At 39.8% G+C, this 11,720-nt stretch overlaps 1 protein-coding gene across 1 annotated transcript; it reads left to right on the top strand.

Moving 5' to 3' along the window:
- Positions 1 to 1,362: 1,362 nt before the first annotated feature.
- OR6B1 (olfactory receptor family 6 subfamily B member 1) lies at positions 1,363 to 2,382 on the top strand. The gene has a single exon (XM_027101670.1). It carries the CDS (start codon positions 1,412 to 1,414, stop codon positions 2,360 to 2,362), a length of 951 nt encoding a protein of 316 aa, XP_026957471.1. The 5' UTR covers positions 1,363 to 1,411; the 3' UTR covers positions 2,363 to 2,382.
- Positions 2,383 to 11,720: the final 9,338 nt, after the last annotated feature.

The following is an 11,720-nucleotide window of genomic DNA, read 5'->3' as shown; positions in this document are numbered from 1 at the left end:
TCTGAGGTCTTCTGCCAGCGTTCAGTAGGTGTTCTGTAGGAGTTGTTCCACACGTAGATGTATTTTTGATGTATTTGTGGGGAGGAAGGTGATGCCCACGTCTTACTCCTCCACCATCTTGGAGCTATCTCTCTCATTGCTTTTAGACCACTATTCGGATCCCCTGTTATGACCTATGGGGTCTTGCTCATGCTGGCCCTGCCCACCTTTCCCACCTATTCCTGTGCTCCCTCCCCCATCCATCACAGCACAGCACTGGCCTCATCTCAGTGCAGCTCTCTCCCACCTCACTCTTCAATGGGCTGGGGCCCTGGCATCCTTCTCTCTCTTAATGTTACCTCCCCAGAGGTCAGAGAGACCTTCCCCAATCACATGAGTATCATGTTCAGTTTTTTAACCTTTATAGAAAATGTCTCATATTTTATTATGTATTTCTTATTGTTTGCTTATTTTATAAAAAATCTTCTCCGAGAGACTCTCACCTCCACCCCCAAGGACTTAAATCTCCCCAGGAGGAAGCTCAAGTGTGCTCACCATTCTGCTTGGCCCATAGCAGTTACTCTCCTCACTACTATTAGTCCATCCCTACTTTTTAATGCCCGAATATGGGGTAAGAGCCCTTTCACACTTACTGTCATTTAGAGTTTATATAAAATTTTATTTACATTATTTCATTTGGGTTTTGATCCACGTTGACATAAGCTAGATAAATACTAACATTCACGTTTGCAGAAGAGGAAATTGGGTTTCAGAGAGGACAAGATTTCAAGGTTCATATCTCAGTCTCTGGGCAAACCTGGTACTTGACTGAGGTCCAGGTTTTTAATACTGAAAAGCCTAACTCTCCTTGTCACACCTTCTCATGCACCTCACAGAATATGACACGTTTCACTCCATCTCCATGGATTGTAGAGGGAAAAAAGTATTGGCATGTGAGGGATAAATGAATTGTAAAGGTAGAATTTCCAGAGCTCTGGGTGGATGAAAGGCCAGGAAAGCCAGGTGTATCCTTTAGAATTGGCAATGGTAACATGGAACATGGTGGTTTGATACTGTTTAATTTGGGTGTGGTTGTGAAGGGCAGTGTAGGATATTAGATAGAGCATGTTGTTTAGACTTGGACTTGAATGTGATTCCTGCCCTGCTGCCAGTGGGAATGTGGTTAAGTAACTTAGTACCTTTCCAAAGCTCAGTTTCTTCATTACTAAGGTGGGTATAATAACATGTGTAAAGAGGCTGTGTGAGAATCAAATTACATTATGTGCATAATGTACCCAGTGTATGATCTAGCCTATAATATACTGTTAAAACATGATATCTGTTACTGTTATTACTAGTCAGAGAAGGCAAAAGGTGGAAGTCTGACCAAGTGATTTTTTCCCCCAGGAGAGTTAAGCCCTGTGTCTCCAATATGGAAGTGGAGAACCAGACACGGGTCACCAGGTTCATTCTGGTGGGGTTTCCTGGGAACTGGGGTGTGCGTGCAACAGTGTTCCTCATGTTGCTCGTGGCCTATATTCCGACAGTGGCTGGAAATGTGATCATCGTCGTGTTGGTGCAGCAGAACCTGCCACTGCACAAGCCTGTGTACTTCTTCGTGGCCAACCTGTCCTTGGAGACCTGGTGCATCTCTGTGACTGTACCCAGGTTGCTGTTTAGTTTTTGGTCCGTGAGCTACAGCGTCTCCTTCACTCACTGTATGATACAACTTTACTTCTTCATTGCACTCATGTGCACAGAACGTGTGCTCCTGGCTGCCGTGGCCTGTGACCGTTATGTGGCCATCTGCCGCCCACTGCACTGCCCCACCATTATGAGCCATGGGCTCTGCTTCCTCCTGCCTCTTGGTTCCTGTACCAATGGCTTTGGCATCTCCTTGGCTAAGATCTACTGCATCTCTTGCCTCAGCTTCTGTGGCCCCAATATCATCGATCATTTCTTCTGTGATATCTGTCCAGTACTTAACCTCTCCTGCACAGACATGTCCACAGCTGAATTGGGGGACTTTGTCCTGGCACTGGTCATCTTCCTCTCCCCCCCTGCTCTCACTGTCCTGTCCTATGGATGCATTCTGGCCACCATCCTATGCATGCCCACAGGAAAGCAGAAGGCGTTTCCTGCTTGTGCCTCCCACCTCGTGGTGGGCACCATCTTCTCTTCAGCTACTATTTTCACGTATGTCTGGCCCCGAGCCATTCATGCCTTCAACATGAACAAAGTTATTTCCATCTTCTGTGCCATTGTTACCCCTGCTCTTAACCCTTTCATTTATTGCCTAAGGAACCGAGAGGTCAGAGAGGCTCTGAAGAAACTGGCTTACTGCCAGGCCAGCCGATCTGGCGAGTCTGTTATAATTGATTAGAAAGAAGTAGTTTGATTCGGTGCCTGCTCTTCCGTCCTCCATCCTTTCTCCTTTAATGCCTCACGTGGATATTACGCACGTTACTGTGACCTCACCACATCCACAGTAACCGCGGGCTCTTGGCTGTGTCCTGAGGTGTGCATCGGTCTGTGTTCTAAGGGCATACCCCTTGAATAGAGAACTCCCTTTGGCTCTGATCCAAAATGGGGTTTCTAAGACTGTGAGTAAATTCCTGAGTTAAGTGGGAGAGAGAGATGGCAGCATGTGAATTAGCTGTTTTATCTAGCAAGCATTAAACACTCGGGGGAAACAGATTTGCTGACAGCTCCCTGACTTCTCAGTTTCCTGACTGAGACAGAGGTAGCAGCTGCTTCAACAGTCCATTCTGGATGTTATGCCAGGAGTCAGTCTTGGTGGCAGAGACTAGAGACTGTTCCTCTACGCCTTTCAGCACTTTTTGTAAGCACCAATTTCCCTGCGTTAAGTACCTTTCTGCTTCAAACAGCTGGAGTGCTTTCTGTTATCCGTAAGTGAACTGGACCTTTTTCAATGATATTTTGTCTTCTTATATAACTTATTCAGTTGTTTTGTGTTGAATTTCATATTTCCCTCCTAGATGTCACAGTATGTTTATTTGTATCCTCGAGTGGATGAGCACATAATAGCTGATAAATAAATATCATCTCATATATTATTTGCTAATGGAAGCTTGCCCTCACAGTCCTCCTTTCTTCTGATCCCAGTGTTCCCTCATTCCTCTTCAGTTTTCTTTTACTTCCTCTGGGCTCACTCCCTCACCTCATATACAAATAACTCGCCCAGTCTTAGCAATTGACAGATTTTCGTCCTATACCACAGAGTCTCTCAACTCTCCTACTTGTTTATCTGACACCCTACCCATGTACGCCTTACCTTTTCGATAAAATGAGCCCACACACCTGCAGAAGGGCACATGGATATGCCCACTCTCGATTCATAGTTCTGACAATGGCAAAGGGAGCTATAGTTTAAGTTGTATTCAATGTAACATGCTGATGTCAGTGGGAGTTTAAGTCTTCCATTAGAGCAGTTTAAAACAGAATGGCTTTTATAATTTGCATCCTCTTTCACAAACAATACTTTCAAGAACGTTTTCTCTTTCTTCTGAAGTAAGAGCCATTAGGTGGGCTCTTTGCTGCATTTTACAAACTTCCAGAACAGAAGGAAGTAAATAATGAATAACCACAGACAGTGGGGAGCAGAGGTCAAAACCCAGATCCGCTCACTCTAAGCCCTAGGTCCTTTCTTAGCTCATGGGATCTCCCCAGAGAGGAAACATGCGTCTTTAGCAAGCCTAGTGTGGAAGCCAGTTGTGCAGGGATGTGGTTGGAATAATCAATTACTATATCTAGAGAACTGTTAATAAAATAAAAATGGACACATGTGAAGTATACTCCTCAGGAAAGAAAGAAACAAAGGTAAAATGCAAACCTCTTTAGAGAATAAAGATACAAAAGGGCATGATTCTTATAATGGAAATGATTTAATGTTTGCTCCTAGAACATATTTTGGTCCCTTCATACATAAAGAAGTGGTTATAAATGTATTTCCATTTAAAACCCAAACATATAAAGATAAGTGATTATTTTTGAGATAATTCAGATGATTCAAAACATAACAGTACAGTCATATACGGCTATGAAATGTGTACACGGAAAAACAGGCAAAGACACCTTTAGCAGAAATCAGGAAATGAGGGGTGTAAACAAGCAACTGGTTGTTGACAATCTGAGTTTTATTCCCAGGTATATTTTTGTCATGTGAGCTGAAACAAACCATCTAAACTCTCTGAAACAGATTCCTCACGTGTAAAATAGGAATAATGATGCTCACTCTGCTTCCTTTACACAGTGGTCTTGAAGATCACCTGGCATGATGCAAAAGATCTTCATTGTTAAAAACGTTGACCAGCGTGAGACCTAAGCAAGCTGAAGGTTGGTGAGGGTTTACACGAGGAAACTGGTGGGGAAGATTGTGCCCTCGACCTGTCTGAAACTGTCCACACTGCCTGAGCTTCGTGTATATAAGCTGGGAGACTCCCGATAGAAGGGGATGCTTGTTTCTTTATTATTTTCAGAAGTGTCTGAATGAGGGAGAGCATGGAAGTAGAATTTCTTCATAAATTCTGTTGTGTTTCAAAGAGCAGATGGGAATCAGCAAAATGTAGCCTTGACCTCTTTGTGAGAAGAATATCTAAATGCATGGCCTCCGAAAAGTAGACGGTACAGATCAGACCAAGATGGGAATCAGCCTCAGCAGAGAGAAGATGTTTAATAGCAGTGTAATGGATAAATGCACACAGAAGAGAGCTATTTGTAAGGTGAGATGCATAAAGCAAGTGATAAGTTTTGAGCCAGCCTGCGTGGGTTTAGGTAACCGTAATACAAACTCTGGTAGTCAGTTTTAGCGGGATTTAATTATAATCCCTCAGGATTAGTTATAATCAACCAAGCTTATAAGAAGCTTCATCAAATAAAAAAATATTACTTATACATGCAGTATATTTTTAAAGGGACTATATTAATTAACTCATTCAACTAGTATTTATTGAGTATCTACTATGTACTAGGTACAAGTGATAGGGATATAACAATAACAAAACACAAAAACTTGTCACCCTCGTAGGTAGGAACAGATAGCAGACAATATATTTTTACATTTATAATACATATATACATACATACATAATGTAGTGGGTTGAATGGTGGTTCTCAAAATATATGTCCACATCCTCAACTTGGAACTTGTGATTGTGAATTTATTTGGAAAAAAGCGTCTTTGAAATGTAATTAAATTAAAGATCTCCAAATAAGATCATCCTGGATTATCTGGGTGGACCCTAAATCCAATGATATGTTCCTTTAAGAGAGAGAAGGGGAGAAGGCTGAGGGAAAGGCCATGTGAAGATAGATGGAGGCAGAGACTGGAGTTATGATGCCGTAAAACAAGGAATGCTTGGAGCCACCAACAACTGGAAAAGGCAGGGAAAGATTCTGCCCTAGAACTTCCAAAGGAGGCACCAGATTTTGGACCTCTGACCACCATCATTGTAAGAAAATAAATCTGTGGTGTTAAGCTATCAAGTTTGTTGTAATTAACAAATTAGTTAAGTTTTAATTAATTAACAAATTAGTTAATACTGTAACAACAGTAGCCCTAGGAAACAAATATGTATACCAATTCAGGTGGCAATAGTGCTATGGGGAAAACAGTGTATGGAAGAGTACTGGAAAGTGCTGGTGGAGATTTGAAATTTTACTTTATTTTTTTGTTTCATATTTTAGAAGGATATTTATTGTCGTGGGGAAAATTTCATGTAATACATTAAGTAAAAATTGTGGGCCACTGAACTTTTATCTATATTATACATATTAGTTTAGTGTATATATGTTAGTGTATATATGTCAATCCCAATCTCCCAATTCATCCCACCACCAGCCCCCCACCAAGATTTGAAATTTTATTTATTTATTTTTGGCTGTGTTGGGTCTTTGTTGTGGTGCATAGGCTTCTCACTGTGGTGGCCTCTCCCGTTGCGGAACATGGGCTCCAGGCGCATGGGCTTCAGTAGTTGTGGGTCGCGAGCTCTAGAGCGCAGGCTCAGTAGTTGTGGCACACAGGCCTAGCCTCTGCGGCATGTGGGATCCTCCCGGACCAGGGCTCGAACCCGTGTCCCCTGCATTGGCAAGCGGACTCTTAACCACTGCGCCACCAGGGAAGCCCAAGATTTCAAATTGTAATTATGAGGTTCCAGAAAATCCTCACTGAGGAAGTGACATTGGAGCAAATATGTGAAGAAGCTGAAGGAGCAAGACATCTGATTAACTGGGCAAAGATCATTCCAGACAGAAGAAATTGGGATTTTTGTTATCAAGACAAGGGAGCAATTTGAGTTTGGCTGCTCAGAATGGCAAATGCCCACTACATTACTCCATTTTGGTTGCCTAGAACCCCCATGTACCTTATTTCCTAAGGTAAGCTTTCTAAGATGCTCATGCTTACCAAAAAAAATCCTCCCCCATCGCTCCCCTCTACTGCTGGATGGAGACAACCCAATTCTCATGGGTGCTACATTGAGCTCCAGGTCCAAGATGACAAGCCAATAAGCAATCCTCTCTGTATAGGAAGAATAGAGCTCTTGTTCTATTTTTTAAAAAATTTTTCAAACTTGGAAAAAAGGCAGAGTGACAATTTCTTGACTTTTTGATATTATGCCAAAGCCTTTTTTAATAAGCCTGTTTGATACTAATGGAGCTTTCTTGGAGAACGTTGCCGTATATTTGATCAACAATTTACAACAAAGGTGCAGAATTTAAAGCCCTATATAGTTATCAGTTAACCTGCAGACATTGACAAGATGTTGTAATTCTGCAGCCTCTTTAGAAAAGTTGGACCAAAGTTGATTTGGTTTATTGGGCTGTGAAAAGTTCACCAGGCTTATATCTAACTCAGTAGTCTTATGTTGGTATTCCTTTCCTGGCTGACTGTGTAAAGTTCTGTTCCTTAATGCTGTTGGGACAATTTGTTTTGTCTTCCTGTTTCTTACTAACAGGTTAAATGAATGTTGGCACATGTTCATTATTTATTTGTTGGAGACTAGATGTGGGGCAGTGGGGCGAGGCAGGGCAAGTGGTAAATGAGCAACATGATAATAGCATGTGGCTAGGAAATATTTTATTCTTTTATTGAAATGTAGTTGATTTACAATGTTGTTAGTTTCAGGTGTACAGAAAAGTGATTCAGTTATACATACATATATATCTTTTTTTTTCAGATTATTTTCCATTATAGGTTATTATAAAATATTGAGTATAGTTCCCTGTGCTATACAGTACGTCTTTGTTGGTTATCTATTTTATGTATAGTAGTGCGTATCTGTTAATCCCAAACTCCTAATTTATCTCTCACCCTTCCTTTCCCCTTTGGTAACCATAAGTTTGTTTTCTATGTCTGTGGGTCTGTTCTATTTTGCATATAAGTTCATTTGTATCATTTTTTTTAGATTCCACATATAAGCAGCATCATATGATATTTGTCTTTCTCTGTCTGACTTACTTCACTTAGTATGATGATCTCTAGGTCCATCCATGTTGCTGCAAATGGCATTATTTCATTCTTTCTTATGGCTGAGTAATATTCCATTGTATAAATACCACATTTTCTTTACCCATTCATCTGTTGATAGACATTTAGATCGTTTCCATGTATTGTAAATAGTGCTGCAATGAGCACTGGGGTGCATGCATCTTTTTGAACTATGGTTTTCTCCAGGTATTATACCCATGAGTGGAATTGCTGGATTGTGTGGTAGTTCTATTTTTAGTTTTTAAAGAAATCTCCATACTGTTCTCCATAGTGGCTGCACCAATTTACATTCCCACTAACAGTGTAGGAGGGTTCCTTTTTCTCCACACCCTCTCCAGTATTTATTATTTGTAGACTTTTTGATGATGGAATACTTTAGTAACAGTGGTCTAGGAAGGCCTATGAGGAGGTAACATTTTACACAAAGCCTGAATGATGAGAAGTAGCCAATCGTGACAAATAAAGTCCAGTGACTGAAAAACACAGGTTCTGGGGCCACACTACCTACTTTGAAACTAGTTCCTGCTGCGTAAACTTGGGCAAGTTTAATCTTTCTGTGCCTCAGTTTCCTCATTTGTAAAATGAGGCTAATAACTGTACCTACTTCATTGCATTGGTTTGAAGATAAGTGAATACAGGTAAAGTAATTAATTTAGTGTTCAGCAAAGAGTAAGTGTTCAATAAAGGATTATTTTTATTTCTGTTTGGGACAAAGTTTTATAGGCAAAACACATGAGTTTAGCCGCTTGTAGTGAGAAGTAGAGTGGCATGTTACGTGGAGAAGGTTAATAATGCTGGGAGTAAAGTAAAACTTGTAGTATAATAATTCCAATTTAGACATTTATAGTAAGGAAATGCATACATGTGGGAATAATTAAGGAGATTCTCATTGCAATGTTGTTTATAATAGAAAAAAATGAATAAAGAAAACCCCAGCATGTTAAAAAATATACTTGGATAGAGAAAAATGTCCTTGTGATGGAAAATATTGTAGCTAAAAAAAATGACACGGAAAGTGGCTCATAGTATACTATTGGGTAAAAATTAATTTGCAAATAAGCAATTACAAAAATGATGTACAGTATGATCTCATAAAATACATGAATATATGGCATATGTATACTTTCATGAAGAGAGATAAAAGGAGGAAGCATTAATGATGTTCAGGATGCAGAGATGAGAGTAGATGGGTCAGGTATTAATCAGATGAAGGTTTAATAGCCCAATGTAGTCTGAGAGAGCTAGGCGGCTGTTCTTTAACCTGCTTCCTACGTTCTGTACTAGTGATATTACACCAAGGCAGAATAACAATGAATGGCAAAATACGATTTTCCTTTTTCCCTTTTGTTTATTGACAGATTCTTCTGAGGCCCAGAAGCCTCTGTGGGTTGGGCTGGTTATGACCCCGTAAGTGTATACACAGGGTAAACAAGTTATATTGAAATATGAAATTCAGGTAAATTAATGTTTCTACTGTATAACAGAGTATGCACAAAGGCTGTGGTTTATTTGATATTAAAAAATCTAAAGCATCAAAGAGTGAGGCAAAACTTCTGGATCAGAACAACTTCATCAGCCTGCCTTTGCTGTGAAGGTTGTCATGGTAACGGTAGGGCTCAGAACTGAGAGCATACTAAAGCAGTTATTATAACTCTACATAAAACATATTTGACATTTGGAGCGTTTCTCTTTTGATTCATGATTAGTCTGAGACACTGAAATGTCCCCATGGTGGGCTGAGGCCATGTGGACAATAATAATCTAAAAATCTAGAGATATAGATACAAAATAGAAGAAGTGTTTGTCTAGGAGTGGACGCACTGCAAGATTTTTGTGTCTCGTCCTCCCCTCTCTGGTCCTCCTCCTCCTTTTTTTACGTACCTCGTATTTTCTCCTGCTTTTCTGCTTAATAAATGCTGTATTGCCTGTTTCCAAGGTAAAATTATTCCCCCCTACATGAAAATGCTCCTGTGCTCCTGTCACACTCCTCTTTAAAACATTTCATTGTTTCTCTTCACCACCTACGAAGACGAAGACGAGGCCCTTAGCTGGGTCGTAAAGCTGTCTGCTGTGTTCCTGCCCATGCTTCCCACCTCGGCACCTATCTCCAGCATCAGTGTCTGATACTCCCACCTAACATTTTTGGTCTCAAACTTCTTGTAGTTTATAAACACAACATGCTGTTTTAGGCATCCCTGTCTGGTTCAGGCTATTTCCTGAGCTTAAAACATCCTGCCATCTCCAGTTATGTGATTGGGTTGTTTTTGTTTTTTTCATTCTTTTAACTCAATTTAGGTATCACCTCTTTCAGGAACCTTCCCTTCCCTTTCTGTCTGAGGCACAATCAGCTGTCCTGCATTCTCTTTCCTGATATCAAAGGAACAGGAACTTGTCTTATTCATCTTTGTCTCCCTAGAGTGTAACACGGCCCCTGGCATATAGTTGATGCCTGATTAACAGTGTTAACCTAACCAGAACTGAATTAAGGGAGAGTTTGTGCTTCTGAGTAAAAGGAAAGGAACTAAGAAGTTTATACAGGGTATTTCTCTAATACTACTCTAAATGCCTTGAGAAGTTTCGTTATGAGAAGAATCCTAAAGATGTACAATTCTGTAGCTGTTACTAACAGACTCGAGAAAGACCTGGCTGTGAGTGTGTGCTCTAGATGACGCTACAATCATAATGCTTACTCAGCAAATCTAGTAGCTTTTTAAATCATCAGCGAACATGTAGCATGCTACAAAAACAGAAATGGGGAGCTGTTGCTGTCGCTGAGCAGATAAAAATACTGGATTTGTGGAGAGAGAAGCTGTAGTGTCAGCTTCTGAAACTCAGGATGTTCAGATTAATCATTTTAATATCTTCGTAACTCTTAAAAATAAAACTGACTCATTTTCTCCAATTATTACCCAGTTATTATCTTTGTTCTCATTTTCCTCGCTCTCCACTTCAATCCATCCCTTACTATGTTCCTTGATGGCCTATACCCCTCAATCCCTGTTGCCATCATTCATCTCTAAGCCATCAGAATCTCTCACAAGAATGTACTGTCATATCCCTTCAACCAGTAGCCCTATTTCCTTTCTCTTATTCTCATCAAATAACCACACCACCAGCAGATATATCTTTTATAAAAATTGCTTTATTGAGGTATAATTGACATGTAAAAGCTGTGTGTATTTAATATACTCAACTTGATGAGTCTGGGGATGTGTACACCTCAAGTATATCACCACCATCAAAGCCATGACATAATAACCATCACCTCCCAAAGTTTCCTCCCACCCCCTTTTTGTTGTTATTATTAATTATTGTTATTTTTTAGTAAGAGCACTTAGTATAGATCTATCCTATTAGAAGAATTTTAAGTATACAATGCAGTATTGTTAGCTCTGAGCACTCTGTTCTGTAGTAGATCTTCAGAACTTATTTTTCTTGCATAACTGAAATTTTGTACACTTTGATCATCCCCCTTGCCCCTTCCATCAGCCCTGTCAAACACCATTCTACTATCTGCTTCTATGAATTTGGCTATTTTAGATTCCATGTATCAGTGAGATCATGTAGTCTTTTTGGGAGCAGATATAACTTTTTTTAAACTGAAGTATAGTTGGCTCACTATACTAGTTTTAGGTGTAAAACATAGCGGTTCAGTATTTTTATAGATTATACTCCATTTAAAGTTATTACAACGTAGTGGTTATATTTCCCTGTGCTGTACAATAATATATCCTTGTTGCTTATTTATTTTATACATAGTAGTTTGTATCTCTTAATCCCATTCCCCTATCTTGCCCCTCCCCACCTTCCCTCTCCACAGTGGTAACCACTTTGTTCTCTATATTTGTGAATCTGTCTTAATTTTGTTATACACATTCATTTGTTTTATTTTTTAGATTCTACATATAAGTGACAACACAGTGTATTTGTCTTTCTCTGTCTGACTTATTTCACTAAGCATAATACTCTGTAGGTTTATCCACATTGTTGCAAGTGGCAGAATTTCATTCTTTTTGTGTGTGGTTGACTAGTATTCCATTGTATATATGTACCACATCTTCTTTATCCATTCATCTTTTGATGGGCACTGACATTGCTTCCGTATCTGGGCTATTGTAAATAATGCTGCTATGATCATTTGGGCGCATGTATCTTTTTGAATTAGTTTTCATTTTCTTCTTGTCATGTGGTTGTTCTATTTTTAGTTTTCTGAGGAAGCTGCATGCTGTTTTGC

This window comes from Aethalodelphis obliquidens, unplaced genomic scaffold (genome assembly GCF_003676395.1).
Source record: "Aethalodelphis obliquidens isolate GAN/ISIS:26980383/991018 unplaced genomic scaffold, ASM367639v1 scaffold5, whole genome shotgun sequence".
In the NCBI taxonomy this organism is placed as follows: Eukaryota; Metazoa; Chordata; class Mammalia; order Artiodactyla; family Delphinidae; genus Aethalodelphis; species Aethalodelphis obliquidens.
Note: the sequence above shows the minus strand (reverse complement) of the source record. Positions and strands in the feature narration are given on the sequence as shown.